The 27,126-nt window shown below is 44.3% G+C and overlaps 1 protein-coding gene across 1 annotated transcript in view; it reads right to left on the bottom strand.

Moving 5' to 3' along the window:
* The window catches only part of nlk2 (nemo-like kinase, type 2), a 58,106-nt gene that overhangs the window by 4,990 nt on the left and 25,990 nt on the right, over nt 1-27,126 (bottom strand). Inside the window, exons 4-9 of the mRNA XM_012830492.3 lie at nt 22,346-22,452; nt 21,402-21,487; nt 19,457-19,666; nt 15,978-16,079; nt 3,948-4,034; nt 1,984-2,182 (exon numbers count right to left, since the gene is read on the bottom strand). Coding sequence (XP_012685946.1) covers nt 1,984-2,182; nt 3,948-4,034; nt 15,978-16,079; nt 19,457-19,666; nt 21,402-21,487; nt 22,346-22,452 — 791 coding nt within the window. The remainder of the gene's footprint in view (nt 1-1,983; nt 2,183-3,947; nt 4,035-15,977; nt 16,080-19,456; nt 19,667-21,401; nt 21,488-22,345; nt 22,453-27,126) is intronic.

Genomic DNA, 27,126 nt, shown 5'->3' with positions numbered 1-27,126 from the left:
AAAAAGTAGCAGAAGAAATCAATTAACAAACTATGCAAAGCAATCTCAGCTGCCATGCCTCACTGTGTTGTGTTATACTATGCAACAGGGTGCTATGCTGCCCCAGGCTCTGCGTGAATAGTTCAGGAAACAACCCCAAGTGGCTCTTCTCAGGGTGGCCTTACTTTAAGAAGCTTTGACTTGCAACGCAGTTGACTACCTCCAATCTGCCTAATCCCTTGAGTGCACACCGGGCAAGGAGCGAGGGGAGCGAGGGGAACGGGGGGAGGGGGGTTTGAGATGAAGAGAAGGAAAAAGTGAAAGCAAGAGAGGAGGCCGATCAAAAAAAGACTGATAGAGAGAGAATAACTGACAACAATCGCGAGAGGTGGGGAGGTTGAGTGAGCCAACGTGAGGGAGTGAGAGAGTATACGCGAGCGTTAAAGAGAAGGAGGAGAATGAGAAAGGAGCAGGTTTATTTCTAGCGCTCCTCTGCGGTAAGCCTGCTTTTAGCCGACAGGCTCCCTAATGCCTGCTGACAGGGCAGGCCACCAGTGATCGAGGGGGGTGTGTGTGTGGTGGTGATGGTGGGGTCTGTGCATGTGTGTGGGAGTCCGTGTGGACGGGGTGGGGGTTTCATTGGAAAGCACGGCGCAGGAATTACAAAAACAACCCTGATGAGGGAAAACCACATAAGTGGATGTAAGAGATCTGATTAAGAGCGCTGGGGGATGAGCGGCCTGATGGCCACATGCTGCTGTGTTCCATCACCATCATCACCACCATCATCATCATCATCGCTGAGCTGAGCAACGTGGGGCCCATGGTGGGTCATGACCACACATCAGGGCTTCACAGCGGGCTTGCTACGTCCTTGATTTATATATATATATATATATATATATATATATATATATATTATATTAAACTTTATTACAGGCTCAAGGCCCACATGGAAGATGCACAATACATATAATCAATAAATTACATATAAATACATACAATCATAAATACATATAAATATACAAGGAAAGAAGGGCTAAAAAAGGCACTCATGCCAGTGTTCCCAGATCTTAGATGTGTACTTGACAGAGCTGCGGCCAGGGTCTGTCATCAGATCAATTATAAAATTTGTAGAGCAGTCCAGCCGACTCATAAACTTAAAAGTAAGGTTCCTCAGCAAGGCCATAAAGGTGGTTATACCCATATTACAGAACAGCTGACTGGCTCTAGTACTCCTGGGTTTCTTCAGGAGTATCCTAAGACAGTCATTATAGGCTACTTTCAATTTACGCAAGCTCTCCTTCTTGTAATTCACCCAGAGTGGAGCTGTATAGAGAGGGGTGCAGTAGGCTCTAAACAAATACATTTGTACAGTGGTGACATTTTCTAACCAACATGTTAGCTTGGACATAGAGCAATCTCCTCTGTCTGAACATGTCGGCATCATCCTCCAACGTGTCTGTGATAATGTGCCCTAAGTATTTGCTACTATTGGACACCCCCAGAGCTTGCCCAGAAAGATGAAAGGCAGGGAACTTAATACCCATGTCCTCCTTAGTTCTACAGACCATTACCACACTCTTCTTGGCATTATATTTAACATCAAAATCGACCCCATAATTAGTGCAGATGTTAAGCAGCTGTTGAAACCCACCTGTACTCGGGGATAGTAAAGCTAGGTCGTCTGCATACATAAAGTGGTTGACCAGGGAATCACCTATCATACAAAATTATTCTGAAGAGGGTGATTGTTAGGGTCTTTCAATGAGCACACATCACTGCAAAAAAGGCTACAGTCATTTAAACGCACTGACGGGAATAAATGTACTCCCGTAGAAAAGCAGCAGGCCTATTTCACAGGACCCCAAACAGGGCTGTGAGAACAAGCCTCTGCAGTTGCTACTGAGTTACCACAGAGGTACTGGCTGAATGACTACCTGAGTTCACGGCTGTCCTCGCCTTGCCTCTTTAACTTAGGTGACCCGGTCAACAGACACTTACCTTTCACCTGCCTGACTGACGTCAGATTCTTCTCAAAGCCGTCGTCAAACTTGGGGTTGGTGACGGGCTCGAAGTCGCTGGTGTAGACGCGGCCCGTGGAGGTGGTGTAGCAGCACTTGCACATGCAGGTGTGGTAGCGCAGGCGGCCCTCGTCCAGGTACGGGTGAGCCAGAGCATCCTTGGCGGAAATCCGCTTTGACTGGCAGAGACGAGGGGGAGAACGAGTTGTGAAAGTTTAATGTAGTGTCACTGTCAGTGAAACGGCTGAAATACTTCCAGGGGAACCCACAAGAGCAGGGACCTTCCTGGGTGAAGATCCACTTTTATTTTTGTAATGGACCACCCCCATGGAACATCTGCTAGTTACACAATTCAACTTTTGAGGCTCATTTAAACAGTTTGTGTTCAAACGGCCATCATAGCCACGATCTCGTCATAGTCACCGTCTATAATCTGAATGCACCAGCGAGTGTGATGACTAGGGTTGGGTACCGAGAACCGGTTCCAATATGGAACCGGTTCCAATACAACCGGTACCTACCCGGACCGAAATGCAACGCAGATTTCGGTGCTTCATTTCGGTGCCTGAGCCAATTGAAAACGGTTGCTAGGCAGATTCCGCGGGGCACATGTAAAACTGCCCCAGCTCCCAATGTAAACTTTGTCCTGTGTCGCTCACGCTCATTGGTGTTTTCATAGCAACAGTCTTATGACAGTGAAGAGCATGTAGCATTTCACAGAGCAAGCACAAACAGAACTAGCCATCAACCTTTTAACAGAGAAAATACTGAAAGGTAAACGGTCAAAAGTGTGGCTGTAACATCGCGACGTGCAGCAAATGCAACAAAACAATTGCGTGAAAAGAGGGGAGAGAAGGCAAGTCAACGGCAGATCAGCAACCGAAGACTGAAAAGTATGATGACAGCTACACTTAGCCTACGGTAATCTCTTAAAGGGGCAGTACACATTTTCTCGTACTCAGTGTGTTCAAGTAACAAGATTAACTATAAACAAGATAGAAAAGATAGGTATAAACAAATCATAAAATGGTGAAATTTCATGAAATAAATGCAAACAAAATAATACATTTTTGACTCCAAAGGCAAATATGCTCATATTTTTGCAAAAGAAGTTTGAAGCTGTTTTTTGTATTTATTTATATTTATTTAAGTATACTATAAACTGTTGTTTACAGTTAATATAATATTCATAGTTTGAAGTTAAAAAGTTTGAAGCTGTAGTTTGAAGCCAAGTGTTTTGTATGTATTTATAATATACTTTAAACAGTTAATATATTGTTCAATTTGAAGAAAAAAAATTGCCTTGGCAATAAAAAAAGCCTTTCTTTAATGTCGTCAATCGTCATTTTTTTATTTTTATTTATAAAAGTATCGGTTCCGGCACCGGTATCGTTTTAAAAGTATCGGTTATGTACCGGTATCGGATAAAAACCAAACGATACCCATCCCTAGTGATGACCCCCACACAAATAAATAAATATATCTCTGCAGCCCCAACATTCTGTATCTTAAGGTCTAGTGTTCTCTGTCTTGGGCTGATTGTCTCGCAGTCTTTTAAATTGACGTCACCCCCACACTGATTCCAGCTGTCAATCTGAAAGCAAGAGTGTTGACAGCAAGTGAAGTGAGACCAGCGCTGCACCAGCTCATGTCTACATTGAGTTAGGCGCAAACCTGGAGTATGAGGTTCCTTCCCAATTAAAGTCATACCGTACAAATATGACTTTTATATCCACTACATATTTAATCAGTACTTCTTCCAACAGGTGAAGTTTCCTTTCAGAGTAAATGTAGTCAGATTATATGAAATCATTCAGAGAATGATCTCATCTATTTGCCTTGGCATACCCTCTGAAAACAGCAGTGTTTTGTAATGTAATGCCATTTCTATTGGAGCAGAACCAGAGGTGGTGGTATTGATGAACTGGTGGTTTGGGTACTCACCGGATCAAACACGAGCATCCTGCAGAGAAGGTGAACGGCTTCATGTGTGGCCTGACTGGACAGTGTGTAGAGGACCGGAAGAGATGGCTGCAGGAGGGAGAGAGAGGGAGAGAGAGAGAGAGGGAGAGAGAGAGAGATTCAGTAGAGGTTAAGGAGCTATTTGCCCCGCGGTAGTGCACATTTTCTTAAGGCATATCAAAACGTGGCAAGCATATCTCCTATCTGAAAAGAGATTACGATCCCTCCATATTCTGCATACCAACGATGCAATCATTGCCTCAAAATCTGTTTCTCTCCCATCAATACTTTATTGATTTAGTCATTTTCGATGACTAAATCGCTTGAGAGTGAAGCCTTGGATATAGACAGAGTAAACCCACAAATTCAAGCTTAGACACACAGAAAATCTGGTTAACACATACTGGCCAACCGTCAGCAATGATGCCACAATTCTTTTCACTTGCTGGAACTGCATGTGTGACACATTCAATTTGGCTTCCTTTCCATCTCCAGTTCTACCACTCGCTCAGAACCTTAATTCAGGTTCAGGTTACTTTCTTTCAGTAAATGAGTAATCATCCCTCTTGACACACATTTCACACAAACAACACAGACAATTGACACATATAATACCAGTATTCAGGGTTCCAATCCTTTGTAAACTACTAAAGAATTAGAGTAAGTAAATAAATTCATGTTGGCTCTATATCATCTGTGCAATGTTGCTACAACTTGTTTATCTGAGTAATGGCTGCTGGAACCAAGCTATTTTTATGCCGCTTTGTTCTGCACTTTGAGACTATAAACCTTTGTCCAAAGGGAAGAGGCTGAAATTCAGTGTGCAAAGGGTGGGAGTCGTCATTTAAAATCGAGCCAGTTATCCGCTTTAACTGTCTGGTGTCCAGGGACACTCAGTTAACCTGTGACTCACCAATCAACCTCCTAGACCATTTAACAATTTAATTCAAAGAGTTTCTGCTTTTCAAGGACAGGTTTCCAAACCATGACACCAAATGAAATAAAAATAAAAAATGAAAATCGATTAAATAAAAGAAAAGTAGAATGAGGTCATCATGGTTTTGTCAGTGTGGTAATAGCACGCTTTCCTCAAACTAAACAAATACTGGCGCTCCTTTCTGCACATGAGTTCATGTGTGTGTGTGTTTGTCATGTCTTTTCAATTATCAATCAATCAATCAAATGAATTCATTATCATGTCTTTAGTCTTAGATGCGTTTAGTTGAACATAGGACTACCCACACCACACCACTGCCGTTGATGACCGGGCATTCAAACTTTATCACTGAAAAAAAAAAATAAAAAAAACAACAACATTTGGCCAGACAGTGATTGTTCTGGAGTCAGAGAAGTGGTGCGGTCAGGTTAATGCCATACTGCATACTCATCCACAGGGTAGTTTCTCCAACTCTATTCTTACAATAAACAAGGTACAATACCAGCTTATGTCATTACGTGCTCATAACGGTTTCATGAGGCTTTGAGGCAATGAGAAATAGTACCTGTCTTGCATTATAACTGTTACACAATCTATAACATACTGCACAATATATAATATTACATTTACCAGCTGTAATGCACTACACAACCTCACACAAATCTTTATGCTTCAACGCAGCCCGGGACTAAAAACACATTGCTACACATCCCACAAAACATAATGGTGTATTCCATTTACGTGGGAAGTCTGAGGTTGAAAGCGGGAATGACGTCACACTCGAGTTGACCGCATACCAGTACAAGTCGGAAAACCAAAACAAACTCTAGCCAGGATAGCTATTGTGAGCCACTGATATCAATACCAGTGGATAACAACACACCATATTTTGCTCATACAAACACTGTAGCAACATGTAGATAGATAAAAGTTGGACAGTGCTGTGTGTATGACTGATTTATAAGACTAGCCCGTTCAAATGGACTGTAAGTACAGTGTGCTGTTACTGGTGTTGGAAGAGGCACTTGGGAACAGGATGAAATCAGAGTCATTTCAAGGAAGCAATCGCTGGGTGACATCTCGTTCTCTCTCTGGCACAGCAAACAGACTGATCTCTCTTAAATGATAGCTGCTGCTTATCTGAGAAGGATGTGGGACAAGCAGAACAATGAGCCCGAGTTATTTTTACACACTGTAATTATCTCTTCTGTCCCCCAACACCACCTCCCCCACCTACTACCTCTGACTGATGCAGCCCTCTCTCTTTCTCTCTCTCCCCCCTCACTCTCTCTCTCTCTCTCTCTCTCTCTCTCTCTCTCTCTCTCTCTCTCTCTCTTTCCCAGCAGAGCAGCAAAGTTGATTGAAAAAGCCCACCGGTAATCGTTTGTTTCCCCCGATTATCCCCCCCCCCCCCCTCCTGTTTTCTGTGCCTAACTGATATGTGCAAGAGTATTCTAGTGTGTGTGTGTCTCTGTGTGTGTGTGTGTGCAAGAGTATTCTAGTGTGTGTGTGTCTCTGTGTGTGTGTGTGTGTGTGTGTGTGTGTGTGTGTGTGTGTGTGTGTGTGTGTGGAGGGGCTGGTTGCCTGCTGATGGCTGACTGGCAGGTTGAATGGAAAGGTAGTAGGCAGACAACTGCTTCACTCTTCTTCATGGGAAGCTCTTTCTTTTCAGAAACATCAGTGAGGATATGGTGAGTTGAGTGGAGAGGGGGACGGAGGAGGATAGCGAATGAGAGAGAGAGGGAGAGAAAGGGAGAGAGACAAAACGAGAGACTAAGTGAGCGAGACGAGTATTTTCTCTGCTTGGGTCTCAGTGGAATTTTGTGAATGCACAATAATGAGCGAGTTTTTCCTCAATGGAGAGTGAAAGAATGAGTAGGGGTGTCATTTTTGTGACTGCCTGTCTGTGAGTGTCTGCTTTGTAAGGGTTCTTTTATTGTGTGTGTCTACTTGTGTGCTTGCGCTGGATGTGTCTGTGTGTTTTTTTTAGCTTGTCTGTGAGAGTGTGTGCTTGCGTGGGAGTGTGGCAGTGAGCACAGTAGCATTAGAGTGCATTAGCCCTGGATTAGCTGGGGATGGTGCGCCAAACAGATGAAGGAGGGGGGGTGGGGGGATGGGGAAAAAGAGAGAGCGACAGAGAGAGAGAGAGAGAGAGAGAGAAGCAGAGTCTGAGTCTGAAAGAGTGAGAGAGAGAAATTGAGAAAGAAAGAAAGAAACTTTTGTCTATCCTACGATGCCCATGTCTGAGATAGTACATATTGACCCAGGACCAAGCAAATGGAATCATCACCAAGCTAACACATTGGTGCCCCAACCCACCACACCAAAATAATGGGGTAGTAAATTCCCTTCATACACTGTGCACTCATGTTGTCTTGAGAGCAGGACATCAGTGATTGTGTGAAGTGCTCTTAAACCTTTCCCATCAGAGGCCACCTACAGCCCCACAGTAAAGACCACAGCTGATTGACCAAGTCGTTACATCACACATGACTTTAACCAATCACAATTGTCCACTGACTTTTCATTACAATTACGATCCGCTGCCTAATTTGAAGCTTAAATCCAAGACCCCATAATTCTCATTAGTGCTTTTAACATGAACAATGGCTGAAGGGCCGACCTGTTGAATGTGTCTGCCACAGCCTGAATGATCTGTCAAAAAAAGCCTAGAGGCTTCTGCGGTTTAAACAAATGTACTTGTGAACCGAGGCCGCCCCACTCGACGGTGCTGTGCACCTTCAACCCCCCAACACTAGAGACAGACAGTGCTTATAAACAGCAGAAGCAGGAAGAAAGGAAAGTTTGCACTCTAGAACGAGGTCAGGGATTTCACAACACGCCACTAACCTCAGCCAAGGCTTTTTTCACACAGTTCTGTTCTGTTCTGTTCTCAAAATGACGGGGCAGCCCTGAGGCGGTCAACAAGACCTGCTGTTGGGATGTTCTTGACCTTTTTTATTAATAATATTAATTAATATTAATTCCATTTATATTCTTTCATATCTTTTAGATTTCATTATTTTCAACCCCATGACCTCTTATCTTGATTGACTGGCTAAAAAGAACCATCAGTGTGCAGCGGTGGGGAGCAGCAAGTGGGCCATGTAATAATCTGAATAAAAACTCAGAAGCGTTTTTCCATTAAAGAAATACACCTGATGGAAAGAGAGAGAGAGAGAGAGAGAGAGAGAGAGGGAGGGAGAGGAGAGGAAATGGAGGAAAGTTACCAAATCTGAACTTGAGTCAGAGCAGAGCCAGTGTTAGGTCAGATCCAGTAAACGTTTGATTAGTCAACAGTGTGTTCCTGGCGTGCAGGCGGAGGCAGGCCGAGCGCTGGGCGTCAGCTCAGGCTTCCTGAGTGCTGCCCGCCCTGGACGACATGTGACCTGCCGTTCCTGGCAGAGGCAAACCCAGAAACCCACCGAGTCCCCTCAGTGAGCCCGGCATGCGTGGGAACGGGTGCAGCCGCAGACCACTGGGGTTCTCCACAGCCCTGCACCCAATCACCCTCCTCTGTCTATGGCAGGGCGCTGAGGACAGGCCTGGGGCTTAGGGCCTCCTCCTCTGCAGGCGCAGGACAAATAAGTTATTCATCACCATCTACTGTGTGACAACAACAACAACAACAACAACAGCAGCAGAGCCTTCCTAAGGCCTCATACCATAACAAAAACCAGAGGCTGGAAAACCATAAAACTAATTTGGGAAAACAGCTTGATGCACTAGCACAGGGTGAAGCAGGAAATCAATGTTTATTTGCCATTAGTAGGCAAATGAATCATGAATGTACAAAATTGATAAACTGATAAACTAAACACAGTAATATTCAAGAGAATGACAAATGACAATCTAAATTTTATGACAGAGAGGGATTGACATTTAGAAGGGCAGATGAAAATGGGAAGAGTGAACGAAAAAGGGCAGACACTGACGCAGGTGTTGGAAAGGAAGAGAGAAGAAAAAGAGGGTGACAAACTGAGGTGTGTGTGTGTGTGTGTGTGTGTGTGTGTGTGTGTGTGTGTCCTAGCCAGAGAGAGAGATCACAGGGAGGGGGGGGGGCGTGAGGTGAGCTGATGAGTGCACCGGAAGCCAATCACAGAAAGAGAGAGAGAGAGAGAGAGAGAGAGAGAAGCCTGAGCCAACTCTCACACTCCTCTAACTCAATGAGGCGGTGAGGAAGTAGCATTTGCCACATCAGCCCACTTCCTGATTCAGTCAAAGCTTCAGCCCTTGTGAGTCAAGTTTCAAAAAGAGAGAAGATCAAAGCCGTGAAAGGCTTTTGGCATCATCTTCGTCTCCCTCATCTTCATCAGTATCAACATCAAGCATTCATTAAAAGCAGCTCATCTCATGGAGTCATATATGAGCATGAGGCATGAGCATTCTCCTGTTGCTCCCTTTATGACACTCAGGTTATTGAAAGATAAAAGAGTTATTTCTATTTATTTATTTAAACTTAGCTTAGCATTAATGAAAAAAGTCTTATCTAAAAAAAAAAACACTTACCATTTTAATTTAGTAAATTGTAAAAAAAAAAAAAAAAATTAAAACACTAAGAATAAAGCAGACATTTTTACATTTTTAATAAAACATATGTTCTAGGATATCTGCATAACAGTTACTGCAGCAGTTAGGAAAATGCTCCCATTTGCATTTGGCTTAGCCAAACGCTGCAAGAAGCCTGCAGACATGCTCGCTCGCTCTGTCTCTCTCTCTCAATGCCTGCTGTCTCCACCCCACCCCACCCCACCCCCCCCACACACACGTGGTGCTGTACAGATAAAGTTATCAATCATTAATGCTGACCCCACAGAAGCGTCACCAAGAGATGCGTGACATGAGGGGGGTGAAACCTGATCTGACCCCACCATGGCCAGATACACATTCACACACGCTACAGGAGAGCCCCATATGAGTACCAACCAAGAGTGCTGGGAACTGGGAACATTTTGTCCTTTTTTAAAGTCTCTCACAATTGAATGCATTCAAATAGGCTTCAATAGAATGACAAAGTATTTTGTGAAGATGAACATCACACACACACTATTCTGCAACCCAAGTGTGAATTAGGGGTGGGGAAAAAAAATCGATTTTTCGATTTCTCTCGATTCTCTTTAGAACGATTCTGTCTCGATTCAGAAAAGTTCATAATCGATTTAAAAAAAAAAAAAATTAAATTTTTTTTTTTTTTTTTGTACACATTCATTTTGTGTTGAAATGCAAGCTGCATCGATTATTGCATTGTTCATAGAAAGTCATAATTGTGACAAGGAAAAACTTTTTCTCTAATAAAAAAATAGATCTGTTGATTTATCAAACACAAAGTAGGAAGTGATTTGAGACTCTAAGTAGCAAACTCAAATGTTTTAAAAAATGAGATGCATCGATAATCGTTTTATCGGTTTAGAATTGATAATCGATAATCGGTTTAGAATCGAGAATCGGTTTAGAATCGAATCGTTGACCTCTGAATCGGAATCGAATCGAATCGTGAGGTGCCAAGAGATTCCCACCCCTAGTGTGAATGCACACCCATATGTCAGTTTATATGTGTCTGATATTCTTGACAAGAATCAGTAGTAGTGTGTTTCTGGATATGCTAAGGGTCTAGGTCAGGTTGCACAGAGCTTGAGCAACTTGCAGTTTCTGCTGAACGCTCTTTTCTTGCAGTCAGCAGGACTAGATTGTTGGAATGATAAAATGAGAGACTTGGTTCACAAATAGCCTACTCCTCCTTGCTGTTTTGGGCCTGTGCCTCTCTCTAACACTGTAAAGCTGTTTTCTGTGTTTTTAACCGTAATTTGGATGTGATCCGACAGAGGTCTTTGTGGCTTCATCATGAATGCCATGAAAGAAAACGGGTCATCACTTAGAGCAACTAAGTGCCTCCCGAGAGAGACCCCTCAAACAGCACATTTGATAAGGCAAACATGTGGAGAACGTCAAAAATTAGCATTTTTTGCTTCACAAAAAATGGGAAAATTGAGCTCTAGCGATACTTCGCGTTTAGCAAGTACGAGAACATCCATATTTAGCCATAATTTCTAAGAATTCCAAGGTTTCAGTTTTAGTCCTACACTGAAATAAGACCCTCAATGTGTGAAACATTGAGGGTCTTATTTCAGTGTAGGACTAAAACTGTACTCTGTTATATTAGGCATAACAAACTCAAATTTGACAAAATCTCTCTTTCTCTCTCTCTCCCTCTCACTGACCTTCCCCTCTGTTTCGTTTCAGGAGGACATCTACTGCAGAGGAGATGAAATGCACTCACCCTCCATCACTGATGCTAAGAGCCTTGCAAAATTAATAGGAGTAATGAGCTCTCATGTGGAGGAAGCAGTCGATCTTTTAAAGTCAGAGCTCTTTTTAGATTCTCTCTATACTCCCTTCCCCCCTCCTCTCTCCCCCTGTCAAACACACAGTCCTGCTTTTCACTCCCTTCTCCTGCTTCTTCCTCTCTCCTCAGCCCTGCAGTGTCTAGAGAGGCAACAGCCATCTCTGCCCCCTGCCCTTTAATCTGACATCTGCAAGCAGAGAAAAAAAATGAAATATAAGAAAGGCAAATTCAGGGGCCTCTGAAGAGCCTGACACTTTTCCATGGCCCCGTCTCTTGTGATTCTGCCCAACGCGAAAGAGGAGCAAGAGGGGGTGAGAGAGAAGCGTAAAGCCCCGTCTTGGCTCCTGCTCCTTGGAGCCTCTCGGGCAGTTTCAGGAGGCCGTTCTGCTGGACCCAAACCCCCTCACTTGCGGCGCCTCTCCACACGCGTGTGCACTTACACCACCACCCACCGTTTAATAAGTCTCAAACCAAATCATCGTTGGTGTCTCAAGACTCAGTACCATCTAAATGAAGCTTGTTTAAGGGACATATGGTGGCCTTGTTATATATTTATTAGTTGCTCATGCTACTGTTTATTTAGCATACAAACTGAATCTCCATGTACAGCCAACCCAGACTGCCAAAACATAAGACCCCGTCCATGCATTTCTCACATACCTCGCCGTTCTCTCTTTCTCAAACAGTGGCCCACAGTTAGCAATGCACAAATGACGTGGAGCCTTAGATTTTTTGTTTCAACCTACCAACATTTCTTGTGAGCATCACAAATTTCAATCCTACCTTTAAACAAGGAAGCCCACGACTCAATCATTCTTCTGGAGGCTACATAGATTCAGAACTGTGATCCGAGTCAGCTTTCACAATCAGTGCTGGAGGCTTGTGCGGCCAAACGCCTTACCCCACTACAATCTCTAAACATCCCACTCGGTAACCTGGACGCCAGTCAATGGTCATGATTAAAACAGCGGGCTTCTAATGGCTAGCCTGGTGGAAACAAAACACACGAAGGAGAGACAGGGGGAGGGAGTAAGGGGCCGAGAAAGACTGAGAGAGAGAGAAAGAGAGAGAGAGAGAGAGAGAGAGGCACTGACTAAAACTGATAAAGAACGGTGGAAGAAAGAGAGAAAGTGTCGAGTGACAAGGTCAGCCAAATGCCAACTTGGAAGAGAGGGGTGTGTGGGGAGAGACACTTGCTCGGGAGCAGGTGGATAGGAAGTGTGTGTCTGTGTGTGGCGTCTGCCCAGCATCTTCCGTAGATGAATGTGAGAGTGAATGGGTGGGGGTTGGGGTGAGTGGTTGCTAGGCAAGTGGCCAGTGAGAGAGCTGTGCATTGTACGAAGTCGATGAGAAGAAGACAGTGAGAGAGAGCACACGCACGCGCACACACACACACACACACACACACACACACACACACACACACACACACACACACACACACACACACACACACACACACACACACACACACACACACACACACACACACACACACACACACACACACACACACACACACAGCTTGCATTGCATTTGTGCTCTTCCTCAGGAGCGGTATTTTGCCTTTTAGGCATTTGCAGAGATAGAGAGCCAACACCCTCATGCCAATCAGGCGCACACGCACACGCAGAAATCCTCTCTGTCTCTCAGACATACACTACCGTTCAAGGTTTGGAATCACCCAGCAAATGAAATTATCCATTTTCAGGGAAAAACTCACATTTCCATCCATCAAATAAGGTACAATATTAATCAAAAAGATTGTCAACATAATCATTTCTGCTTGAAATAATATCCTTGATTTCCAGCCATACACCTCGACAGTTTCCTGACTAACTAAATAAGCCATGCATTATTTGGAGCAATGTTTGGCTCAAGTCAAGTGCAGGGTCTGGCATTGCGATGGAGTTATTGGAACATGTTATAGTTCTAGCCTTCCTTGCTAAAGATTCATTTTACTCTGTACAAATTACATACTCTACCCGCACCAAAGCACCCCCCAGACAATCATATTTGCTCTCCCGTTCTCGAGCGATGCTGTCGAGCACTCCTCCGGCATCCATTCATCTGTTCTGTGTCTCACAAAGTTTCTTCTCCGTGATCCAAACACCTCAACTTAGACTTGTCTGTCTGTAACAGATGTTCAATAATCTCCCACCCAGTATCCGTTTCCTTTGGCCCATTTTAGTCTTTTCTTTTCATTAGCCAGTTCTAAATAGAGCTTTTTCTTTCAATGCCTGCCTAGAAGGCCAGCATTCCAGAGTCTCTCCACCGCTGCTGCTGAGACTGGTATTTCATGGGTACCATTTAGTAAAACGGCAAGCTGAACCCCTGTGAGGCATCTGGTTCTCAAACTAGAGATTCTGATGTTCTTATCCACTTAACAGTTATGCACCGGGGCCTCCTGCTTCTCTTTGTATCCTGATTAAAGACAGCGTGCTGTACGGGATGTGGTGCACACCTTTGGAAGATACCTTCAGTTTCTTGCCAAATTCCTTATTTCCTTAGAACAATTATTGACTGATGCATTTCTGAAGCATGCTCTTTCTTTTTTACTATTTTTAGATCATAACATACATGCATGTCAGCAGAGAGAGTGTACAGGAGAATTTGTCCTGAATCATCAAAAACTGACAATGTTTGTGGCGTTTGTGTGTATGTGAGTATTTGTGTGTGTGTGTGTGTGTGTGTGTGTGTGTGTGTGTGTGTGTGTGTGTGTGTGTGTGTGTGTATGTACAAGTAGATGGTTAATCATGTGATTTGGCCTCACCACAACCAAAGCCCATTACATGACAATTAACACGAGAGAAGAGAAAAACAAGACCATCAAGACTAATTACAACAATCAAAATCCAAAATGATTACAACCCAACCTGTGCACTTGGCAAACTAAACAACAGGGGGAAAAAGGCTCTCGGCAGCCTCTCAGTAAATCAATGAGGTTTGGTTAATGAAGACACACGGGCGGAGAACATGGGGCACCGGGGAGCTCCTGGGGATCAGAAGGAGGCTCTTCTCTGAGCCAGGCTCCTTGCTCGGGCAAAGGAGAAGGAGGAGGAGGTGGAGGTGGAGGTGGAGGTGGAGGAGAAGGAGGTGGAGGAGGAGGAGGTGGAGGAGGAGGAGGTGGAGGTGGAGGTGGAGGAGGAGGTGGAGGAGGAGGGGGAGGTGGAGGAGGAGGAGGAGGGGGAGGAGGAGGTGGAGGTGGAGGTGGAGGTGGAGGAGGAGGTGGAGGAGGAGGGGGAGGAGGAGGGGGAGGTGGAGGTGGAGGTGGAGGAGGTGGAGGTGGAGGAGGAGGAGGAGGTGGAGGTGGAGGAGGAGGTGGAGGTGGAGGTGGAGGTGGAGGAGGAGGAGGAGGTGGAGGAGGAGGGGGAGGTGGAGGTGGTGGACAGCTGGGTTTTTCTCCTCTATCTTGACAGAGGCTCGAGAGGGAGAGACCATAAATAAGCAGACTCAGGCTGATCGATAGCTACTGCCAATCATTATCCTGATGAGGGTCAGTGATGCAGGACAAACTAGAGAAGCATTTCCGCAAGAAAATGGGGAATGTGATTGCTCAACAGCAGCAGAGGATCGCTAAACCTTGCCCAGCAAACAACAGACTATACAGCCCTATCACATGAGCATACAGCACACAGATTATACAGCCCTAACACATGAGCATACAGCACACAGCAAGCTTTATGATGGTCAAATCTTTTTGTGTGTTTTATCAGTCTTCATTTATTGTGTGTAATAAGCTACATAATTTACCCAGATCAAGGCTAAAATTATCATCATCTGTCCATTTAATAAATTCAGTCAAAAGTGTTAAAAGTCGAAAGTGTTACCAAACTCTATGCTTTAAAAGAAACACTATGCAACAATTTGCCACTTTTTTAGGGTATGTCTTTATAAGCAGCTCATTTTGATATAATCTCCAAATTAATTTTGATGCTATATGTTCATGTGACAGACCGATAAAAACACCTGTTGTTTCCACTAACCATCTGGGAATGCACAACATGTAGTTCCGTGTTTAGGAACGGAACACCCCTCGAAAATGTAAGAAGAGCTTTCAATATATGACGTTGCCAACTATATCGCCAAAATACACCATTTAGTATGTTAGCAAGCTTTTATCACTGCCAACTGGGCATGTCTTTTGACTAGTGAATTCATTGGTTTTAGAACAAAAATCCTTATTGTTGCTTTAAGTGAAAAGAGTGTCAATCATACTTAAGATTACTTGCTTTGAAATCCTCAAAGTCAATGTTACGAGGACCAATTAAAAGACTATGTTCTTCTAGGTCCTCTTTGGTAGTACTAAGACAAGGAATGGGCCAAATTAACATTATTTCTATCTGTCTTTGAGGAAGCGGACCACGATCTGTGCTAGTGCACCCACACATAGGGGGAGAAAAAGTCTTAAAAACTTCGAATCGTTAAGCAAACAAGAATAAAAAGCAGAAGATATGATTGGAATGAGAGTTCTCTGTGTGTCAAGAGTGATGTAGCATTCCACAGACACAAACCGCTAAATGTATGACTGCTCTCTAGTCCACTAAAACACTGCAGCTTGGTGTTGAAAGCTATGCACACCTTCATGCTCTAAAGGAGCATCAATCCAAAGGCAGGCAGACTTAACAACCCACCAATGAAAACAGAGATGCTTCAGTGACCTCATACATACACTCATACATCAACCATTTTGAACCGGACTGGGGGTCTGCAGTGAGTAAAAGTGCGGTACCTGTTTGTGGGGTCCCCGCAGGATGTGCGCTCTGGCCCCCTCACACGCAGTCCTCATGGCCTCAAGAGACGGGGTCCCCAGCAGGTCTGTGATCAGGTCCAGCTAGATGAGCACAGACACACAGACACACACAGTTAACAGCATGCACACAAAAATCAGCATGATGAAATCAACAAGATGCTATGCACTCTCTCGCTCACACACACACACACACACACAAACTCTGGAGTATCTCTGTGGCACTGTGTGTGTGAATGCATATACCCACAAATGCACACACACTCAGACACATTTGAAACTCTTCCATTCTGCAAGCCTCACACACAGACTGTTACACAGTATGTTTTCCATTTTCTGTTACTGTATCTCTAATGTGTGAAAACCCATTAAGATCCTGAGGATTCTGAGCACACATGCTGTAAAAGTTCATAACTCTCCTTACTGTAAGTTACTTAAAATAAAAGCATCTGCTAAGTAAATGGATGTAAACAATCCTTATTTTTCTGGTTACTGGACAATTTTATGTTTGCAAGAGGTTTTTTAACTTAACCTTGAATGAACCCTCTTAGAACTGCTTGTATCCTCAAACTCAATCCCACCCTCACTGACAAACACAGAGCAGACCTGATACCCACATGCATCTTAAAAAGCCCATTAGTATCTAAGCCCACACAGCACTAAAATATTATCACAACGTGACAGAATCCTGTGTGGGTTTTTCCCAAGAGAAAGCCGCCGCAGATCCCTTTAAATTCTGCCTACTACTATCCATCTTGAGCCTTAAAGGGATTGGACTGTGTTTGCGGTGGCTGAGTGCATTCTAAGGCCTTGAGGAACAGCAGTCAGCCAGAGCCTTCAGGGCTTTTCAGGCATCCCACCGCCTGGGCCTCCTTTGGGTTGGGTCCCCGCCCCCCGGGGGGTGAGGGGAATAACAACGGAGAGCAGAGAGGTTTTATCTCCCCCCCCCCCTGCATCCAATAAATAAATAAAACACCACAACAACATATCTGCACAGGTGTCCCCCCCAGGGGTGATGGTATATGTGTGCTTATCTAAGCCCCCTAACTATCGCACAAGCATTGGCATGCTTTCAGGGGAGGGCCAGAGGATGCGAGATCACAGGTGGAGACCTCGGAACTACGTTGTTCTAGATCACCTAGAACACAAGCTGGACTATCATCTTTACCTCACTCACACAGGAGTTTGCTTCACAGGATTAGGCTTAAACAATTTTTTTTAAATCACAAGAAAATGAACCGCCTGCTTCAAATTAATTGAGAGCGGAACCTTACGTAAATAACTGTTTCCGTGTGAGTGGAGCTCTAATAATAACTGCAGGGCCTATATTCTGTAATGGGCACCCAGCTGAGTGAGACTCAATGACAAAAACAACTGGAACACCTGCTGTACATTACCTTAACAATGCATACACCAACTTAAACCCTAGCAGTAGCAGTACCAAAAACCTAATGTTGACATAAATTAGTTTGCATTTTTCTTAGTACATACTATTCCATACTATAAATACATATTAACAATATTAAATAAGACATTATTAACAACTATAAATAAGTAATAACTAATAACAGTGTCTGATGTCACCTGAGTAGAGTTAACCATAGTAACTCTGGTCTGGGTGGTGCTGAGGTAGAGAGAAGTGTGGCTGTACCCTTTAAAAGCATTAGTAGCTGGGTCCAGTGGTAGAGAGAAGTGTGGCTGTACCCTTTAAAAGCATTAGTAACTGGGTCCAGTGGTAGAGAGAAGTATGGCTGTACCAGGGGCGTATCTAGAGCCCCCTCAAAAGTTTCCTTAGCCCCCCCAAAAATATATTTTTATTTTTATGTTGAGACACACCTAACAACCGATTTAGTGAAATTATTTTGTTTCATTTTTAGAGTTAGGAATAATATAGGCTCGAGTAGCACAGGATTCCCGCCTGTGTGAGACTGTGGTGTCAAGCGCACGGCTCTGTTTGGTCGTGAGTGAGTGAGCCTCGCGAGCGTGCAGACAGACGGTGATAACGTCTAGTTAACAGACTTGGAGCGACTGTCCGACCCAAGCTGGTGAAAGCTGCCATAATCAGCTGCTGGATATAAAGGTATAGCACATGGAGTTTAAAATAGTAAAAGAAACGAAATGGTTAAATCATCACGAGTTAATTATAGATGTCGTGGCTCTCTTTTATCATGCTGGTTCATTGATCCTGTGGGTATGCTACCCTTCACAGTAGCTCCGCCAGCTATAACTAGCTAGTGAACTCTAGCCCACAATGTTAACCTACTCACTTGAGCTGCAAATCCCTACCATGCTACAGTATAACTAACAGTACACCTATCTCAGCAGATGTCTTCAATATGTTTATTGTTGTGCCATATTTTAAATCTGAATTTGTTAATTTCTCTTCCTAAAACCCACTAGAGGACACTATTTAAAAAGGATATTTTCAAAAATGTCTTATAGGGGAGCATGCCCCCAGACCCCCCTAGTTTTGCAGGGTGACAGGAAAAATAATAGCTTTTTATCTAGGGGCTTAGCCCCCCCAAAAGTGGGAACCTAGATTCGCCCCTGGGCTGTACCCTTTAAAAGCATTAGTAACTGGGTCCAGTGGTAGAGAGAGCCCTGTGATGCAGCCCCTGTGTTTCTTCAGTGCAGTCACCCGTGCAGGCTTCGCTTAACTGCTTTCATTAGCACCAGTGTGTGAGGCACTTTAAAATGTGACACCATTCCACTTATGTAGCCTTCTAATATTAGTTACATCAAATAGCACTGACCAAGGGCAGGTGGAAATGGGACTATATGAGCAGGAAGTGTCACGGAGGTCATCTCTTGCAAAGGCATGTCTCGCCAGTGAGGGTCCTTCATTACTGAATTTTGTCACAGTGTCATACTTAAAAAGTCATTCTGCACCCCGGTAATAAATTAGCAATGAAAGGATGCTTGCCTTGATTCTGTTAAAGAGAAATTTCGGGACTTGTCAGCCTGGGCCCTATTTTTTTAGATCCTTTGGGGTCCAAACTTTTACTTAGGACAATTAACTCCAGTATTGAGTTGGAATGCTATAACCGGCAACTGAAAAACAGCTATGCTGTGGAATCCCACAGGGACAAAGCACCTGCATCAAAGTAAACTCCTTGTTTCCGCCACTGACAGGCTCATAAATGTTACTATAAGTGTCTGACAATATGGAAAGGATACCTACAGAGAACCAATCCCTGTACCAATAACTGTAAAGAAACGTCATTTAATGTCATTTAACAGTCGTTTCCTACAGAAACACAAACTGAAATTTAAACTACAGAAACTGTAGAAACATATAGCAGAACAGCTATACCATTGTATAGCTGTTTTACGGTTGCCGGTTCTAGCGTTCTAACCCAATACTGGACCGATTTCGATCATTACTAGCAATACTGCTATCGTTATTACTGAATGGCAACTGAAACGCATGTCTGTCATGTCTGCCTTGAGGAATCTAGTACCTGCTGGATGGGACTCTGTGCCTGGAAGAGGATTCGTCGCCCGAGCAGCTCGGCGAAAATGCAGCCGACGGACCAGATGTCAATGGCATTGGAGTAGTGCCGACTGCCCATGAGAATCTCCGGGGCACGGTAGTACTGCGTCACCACCTCCTGAGTCATGTGACGAGACTCGTCTAGCTCCTCCACTCGTGCCAGGCCAAAGTCGCAGATCTACGAAGAGTGAAAGGTGAAATGGCAATGTTAGAACAACTCAATGTCAAATGCAGTTGATGATGACATGCAAACGATGCACCCTATAGGGTATAAAGTCTGGTGAATACAGGCTGCATTTACGTACTGAAACACCAGAGTGATGATGAGTGATTCTAACTGTTGAAGCAATAGCTACTGATTAGGCTGCCACCTGAGGACCTCATACACACAACTGAATGTCAAGGAGAACATGCAACACAGCTGGAGTCTCTGTTTACATGTGGGTAATGTCAAGGTTTTCTTCCATCTCAGTACACATGGAACACAGTGTTCTTTAGTGTAGGCTATAAAAATGAATTATTGAAAGCACACCAGACGACAAAGAGAAATATGTGAATATTTTCATTATAACATCCTAAAAAGCACTGCTACAAATAGACTCAGGGACAATATGGCCCATCAGTGTGATTTCCTGCCACAGGGGAGGGGGTATAAAAGCTCACCCAGTGCATCACTAATGACACTCCTCCAATGGAAACAAGGCTCCATTTATTACCCTTAAGACCTCCTCAGTCACACTCTCAGCAGACACGCGAAAACTCCAGCAGCCCAGGGCTAAAGCTGCCATGACTGTGGGCTAAGGAGCAGAGCCGTTCCCTAACACCCCCCCCCCCTTTCTCCCCTCCTTGTCCCACTTTGCTAAATATAAATTCTGGACAGACAGAATGACAGGAAGCAAAGGAGTGGGAGATCTAGGGGAGGGTTGGGGCAAATTAGCATAATGCTGCGTTGTGACAGGCTTCATGTTACTCAAGAGTGATTTCGGACGCCGGCTCCAAACTGCCCCTCAGTGTTACGACACGCAGGCAGGGTGCGTCTCCGAGGAAGGGTGGCGACCGATGGCAGAGATGTGAATGTGAAACAATGACAAATGAAACGCTGTCTAAAGAGCAGACACACATGACAAATGAAAGTCTCCTTGAAGCCACTCAGTTCCAACCTCACCAATCTATGCAACTGAATGTGCACACATGCATGTCCACGCACACACACACACACACGCGCACACACACACTTGCACCATATTCACTTGATGAAGCACCATTCTGTCCCAGCAGCATATCAGATCATATCATTCTGTCTCTCTCTCTTTACCGTTGTCTCTCACTTGTGCTAATCTGTGTGGGGCTCAATTTGTGTGTGGTTGGAGAGAGAAGTCTCCACCTGACACACACACACACACACACACACACACACACACACACACACACACACACACACACACACACACACACACACACACACACACACACACACACACACACACACACACACACACACACACACACACACACACACACACACTTCCAGGTCATGATATACATGTGAACCCTTAACCATATTATGGTATATTGGTGAGCTACATTATTAACTTTAATTCAGTATGCTCCTACAGAATGTCAAGTAATTAAACCAAACCGCACTGGCAGCTTGACAATTCTTCTATATGCAATTGACATAATTCTTTCTAATTTCATACCAAATGTTTCATTACTTTCATTCTCCTATTAGCCCTAATCATGAGTATTGACACACCACAACAATGGAATAAGGCAGCAGCAGTAATGGTTGTGCCGTGTGTTAATGAGGGTCTATAAAACCATATCCTCCCAGGAAGATTAGAGAGAAAGCTTCAGGCTTAAGTTGCTTGTGTCAAGAAGCACACATTTTTAATCGGGGTCTGGTGACGTACCTTAAGGACACAGTTGCTGTTGACCAGAAGGTTCCCAGGCTTAATGTCTCGATGAAGAATGCCAGCTGAGTGCAGGTACTTCAGCCCTGGAGGACACAAGAAACAAACTCAGTCTGAAGGCCAGGCTCCCACCTCTTCACGAACACAATCCCTCTCCCAGCATTTACTGCTTTCTAATTAATATGATTAATGAACCACCATGTGCATGTAATTATTAGGGGAGGTACATTGTTATTCTGTGTAAACACATTTTTCAAAACTGAAAGGGTCTCTCTGTATATTGCGCAGTCTAAGAAAATAACTATGTACACTTTTTGTATTGAGAAATGCATGAAAATGCAGAAATTAAATTGTAATGTCTCCTAAAATTTAGTTGACACGGAGAGGAAAGTCAAGAAGAAACTGGTTTAAAGGCCTTAGAGAATCAAATGCAGACCAGTGTTAGCTTTCCCATCTCAGCAGCTAAATGGAGTGAGTTACTCAAACGTGAACACACTGCCTGTCAAGAGCCCTGGGGCTCAACATCTGAATAACCATGACCAGCGCAGCAAGATCAAACAACTGCTGCTGTTGGTGCGGTGGTGTTTTTATGTGTTAATGTTAGCAGATTAAAGAATAACACTTTGTTGTACTTCCAATTTATTTTTCTAACACCGTGTGTGTGTGTGTGTGTGTGTGTGTGTGCAAGTGTGTGTATATGTGTATACACACACAAGTGAATGTATCTGCTTACATGCATCCATGAGCATGCTATCTTAGCAACCTTAGAGACATGCGCATGTGGCTCAGTGGCTTAAAGCGGGAGAGCGCATGTGTGTGTGTGTGAGTGTAAGCTTGTGAGAGGGAGACAGTGTGTGCAATAAGAAGTTATGTGTCTGTCTGTCTGTGTGTCTGTGTGTGTGTGTGTGTGTGTGTGTGTGTGTGAGACAACCTGGCAAACTCACCTCTCAGTATCTGGTAAAGAAAGACTTTGACGTGGTCAGAGCTGAGGGGCTGAGGGGACACGATGATCTTGTGAAGGTCGCTCTGCATCAGCTCTGTCACCACGTAGCTGCACGAGGGGCCTCAGTCAAGGGAAACCAAACAAAAACATGCGAGAGGCACCACAAGCATCACAGCACAGAACACAGAGGGAGGGGAGAGAGAGAGAGAGAGAGAGAGAGAGGGGGAGAGAGAAAGAGAGAGAGATAGAGAGAGAGAGAATACAGAAGAGGGAGAGAAAGATAGAAACGAAAAAGAAAGAAAGATACCACATCGCAACATCTACATTTAAAGGACAGTATGACTATGCTTGTTAATGTGCACTAAATATGAAGTGCACAGTGTAAACTGTAACTAACAAAGGGCAGGAGAGCCCCAAAACCAGTGTGAAAACCAAACTCATATAGCCCTAAAACATTATCACTTCTCAGAAACCAAACTCATATAGCCCTAAAACATTATCATTTCTCAGAAAACCTCTTTTGCTGACTCGCTCTCAGGCAATTCAGCCCTTCTCCGAGCTAATTTTTCACTTCACTGCAGTCAATGATTGAGCAGCCTTATTATTCCATTACCAGATTGATTGGATACGGCTATTGACTGTAAATGATTACAAATGGCTCGACTGCCAAACCTTTGGCCACATAACCCATAGTTACATTCAGGTGGAAGGGTGCGAGTCAAATGTGTGTCAGTAATAGCTGGTGAACACCACACACTCAGTCACCTATCTAATATAATTAGGCCCCGGCACGTGATCGGCATGCTTGATTGCTTCAGCTATATGAAAAAGCACATCTCCCTAGAGTCACTGTTCTCTGGTGACGAGAGAGGTAGCACTGGTAGGAATAGACTTGAAAAACACATACACTCTGCTCACACGCACATGAGGACACCCCCCCCCCCCACACACACACACACGCAGGACCTGACAGATTGGACAAGCCAGCAGAGGAGGAGCACGATGAAGAAGTGTCGTGCTTCAGGACTACTACTCCCATGATATCGGTGAGTGCTAATAAACAAAAAAAAACATACACCTGAGCAAGAACACCATCCAGTCTCCAGAGATGCCACTTCCTCGGGGGACCAACCTTTCAAATATCACAGCATTCACAGTGAAAGAACTAATAACTATTAACGAACCCATCTGGGTTATGGCCCTTATCTACCAACCTAACCTTTAGTCTACCAAAAGCTACATATATATTATATTTATAGCTAAGTATATTTTACATAACTGGACAAGTGGTGTCCTCAAGACAATTATCTTTCCTTCCTCATGTTCCTGCCAGTCTCCAGTCTCATTAGCACATTGGAAGGATGGGGATTGCTAGCCAAAGGTACATTTTGAACCTTGGCCCTTGAAAAATCCCATATCCAGTCCCCTGAATAAACACACACACATACACAATCTATTGTTCCTATAAGAGGCATAGTTCTAAGCCATTTCATTGCTCGGTTACCCCCTTCATGGCCGACTTTGTGTCATAACTGGTGTGAAGTGGAAAGGGACCATCAAGTCAGGTAACCATCCTGAAATGTTTCAAATGTGACACAGGTATTACAACGCGCTGCAGTCTGCCAGCTGCCCAGAGATACCTGACAGAAAATGTCATTTCAGCGATGAACTAAACAAGGGAATCCACTCGTTTTTGACCTCGGAGTGACCAGGATTAAGTTGAGTGTGGTATGTACATACTAATATATAATATCTGCTGAATGAATAAATCTAAATAATAATTAAAAAGATTTTCACTGCTGTACATCTTAAATCCTTTAATCTTTAATGTATTATTCCTATAGACCTGTCATTAGTAAACTCATATAGCAATAGGTATTACCGGTAGTATAATTATTAGTAAACTCAATAGGTATTCAACAGCAAAAGGTATTAGTATAAGTATGAGTAAACTCAAATAACAGCGAGGGAGTCGTTGAATGCAATTCAATTGTTTATGGACAAACCGTGCATTCAGACAACTCAGGGCCAGTGCTCATAAGCCTTCCCATTCACAGGCCAACTTCAAAGGAAGCCACCTCTGACACACGATGGAGAGAAGCACCAGCCCCTCAGAATGAAACACTGAGTCATCAGGGTACACTTTTGAAGGGGACATGCTGCTAGGTCAGCACCTGGAGGCAAACCCCTCTATTGTACATCCATCCATTATTTTCGGACTCTCCCACATTTGGGGTATTTATCCATATTGCTAGAACAGGATCTGGTCACCCTGGCTACAGTATGGCTAAGTAAGTCCATTCAAGGAGTCAATGCTAACAATGAAGGGAGGAGATGGGAGAGTGAGTGAGTGTGTGGGAATAACAACATTAATGAAGTGCTCTTAGTATTGGCTAAACACTGGACATAAGAAAGACAACAATGCACAAGTGGTTTAGAGACTGGTAACTTCACTGTACCCGGTCAAAATGAAATCTAAATGTTGAGTACTGTAAAAATCTTCTGGGGCAAACAATACAGTATCTGGGAAAAACACACAAGAAAAGTGTCAGAACAAAAAAAAACTTGCATGACTGGCAAAAAGTCTTGTTAGGGGCTCCATAGCCTGTGCTCTTCCTGCCTAAAAAGAACCCAGTGTGGTCAGTGGTGCCGTACGGCTCTCTGAACGCAGGCCTCTCCACCTCCACACGCATAGCTTTCCACGAGGGGGCTGTGGCTGACCCGCTGAGGGGCCACCAGAATGTCAACGCTTTTCTTCCCTTGCGGACAGTGGCCTAACTGCGAGAGAAAGCGAGGTAAATGAAGCTTGCTGCGGAGCCTGATTATAAACGCCCACCTCTTCATGAGGTCCTTCGGCACAACAACACACAGCACATTCATCTTCCCGCTCTGACAGCCCAGTGACGCGCACAGGAGGCCCACACCCGCCCTCACTCACTCGAAGTGCGTGCGTACGTGCGTGCGTGTGTGTGTGTGTTTGCGTGTGTGTGCGCGTGAGCGTGTGTGTGTGCAAGTGTGTGTCACAGATGAACCTTCAGTTCTTTTTGGTGTGTGTAAAGACTAACATGTTTGAAAACTAAAACAAATACAGGGTGGGGATGTTTACTACCGAGTTTTAGCCACTTTTCAGACTAAACTACCCATATACCCTCTGACCATTTTCTAACTCTTTATTTATTACCTCCTGACAACATAACATACATATTTTACATACAACAGAAATCATTTTTGTGTTGGCCTGCATTTCTATTAAAAAAAAAAGTTCTACTGAAACTTACGACCATCCTTGGAGTAATAAACTTAAAGTGTACAGTACCTCTTTAATAACTCTTTAAAGATGCATGGGTTGTCAGTGCTGCAGCTGGCTGAACTGTTTTGGCAGGCAGGCAGGCGGTTTAAACAGGCAACGTGACAATAAAGAGCTAAATATAGCGAGTGATTACATCAGTGTGTTTGCAGTGTTTTCGTGAGGTCACTGTTCACCTTATTGCAGAGTTGTTGATATACTGGAGGACAAGAGTGTGTTTGGGGTTGAGACTATCTGTGGCCCTAGGGGGTATATGAAGGCAGAGGGGAGAGGAGGATTGTCATGGGTCAATGAGGTGGAGAAGAACTCCCAGGGTGCACTGCAAGAGCTGCCAATGCGGGGCCCATACGCAGAGAGACAGGTTTGGACACACACATTCCTACAGTGAGGGACAGAGAATGTGAAAGAATGTAGCAAAATACTTGAATAATAAAATCACTCTGATTAAAATGGTATATAGTCATTTTACCCTCCTACAGACAGATCAGTGAGTCTGACTAAAAGCCAGTCTGACTAGTGTGACTGTACAGGCCTCCTCTGTTCAAAAACCCAGGACTCTGTGCTCGGTGTGAAGTCTTTTCTGCGCGCATGTTTATGTCACGGTAGCCAGGCGGGCGCACAACACATCGTACCCTCTGGCTACTGCTACATTTACAAAATATGCAACCAACGCCAAACAAACAGTCATGCCTTAGAAGTCAAACTAATCCCAGTCCTGACTCTGCTCCCACACTGACGCCAGACACCCCACAGCAACATCCAGGTCAGCCAATCCAGAGAGACCTCTCCCCTTGGTTACTGCCCCTCAGCAGTGCACCGCTGGTCATCAGACAGAGACACCATCAAGCCGCACGAGCAACGGCTCCCCTCCTCCCCACCAGCACACCCCTGGGCCGCAGCCTGGCTCTCTCTCTCACACACACACACACACACACAAAGTACACCTGTGACAGGGGGCTACTTCATTCAGGCTGTAATTTGCCAGAGAAAAAAAAAAGAATGTAAAGGAGAAATAACACATCGATAGCACTTTCCACCAATGCTCCCTGGGCTTAAGAGCACCATCAGCCATGCCATCAAATGAAAGTACATATTTTATTAGCCGATCCGCTGAGGAGAAGAGAGGAAGGGCATCGTAGCTCTGTGGAATGAAAGAGGAGGGAGGGAGGGGGCGGCGGCTGCTCTTTTCTTCTCTTCCACTCGTCTGGCTCACATGATGGCAGCCAGCTCTCACTGCTGCTGCTGCTGCAGGCGGGGCTCACAGACACTGCTTTCTTGGGCGCAGCGCAGTGCATGGCCTCCCCCTCTCCCTCTGTCTGTCTCCATTACTTCTCCCCCCTCCTCCTCCTCTTTTAGGCGCATCTCTCTCTCTCCATCTCTCTCTTGTTGTCTTAACCTCCTTCTCTGTTTTATCTCAATCCTGTCATTTCTGTCTACTCTTCTGTTTCACTCTCTTCCTCTGCCTCCCTAGATCT

The sequence above is a fragment of the Clupea harengus genome, chromosome 9 (assembly GCF_900700415.2).
Source record: "Clupea harengus chromosome 9, Ch_v2.0.2, whole genome shotgun sequence".
Taxonomy (NCBI): Eukaryota; Metazoa; Chordata; class Actinopteri; order Clupeiformes; family Clupeidae; genus Clupea; species Clupea harengus.
This window is presented reverse-complemented; position numbering and strand designations above follow the sequence as displayed.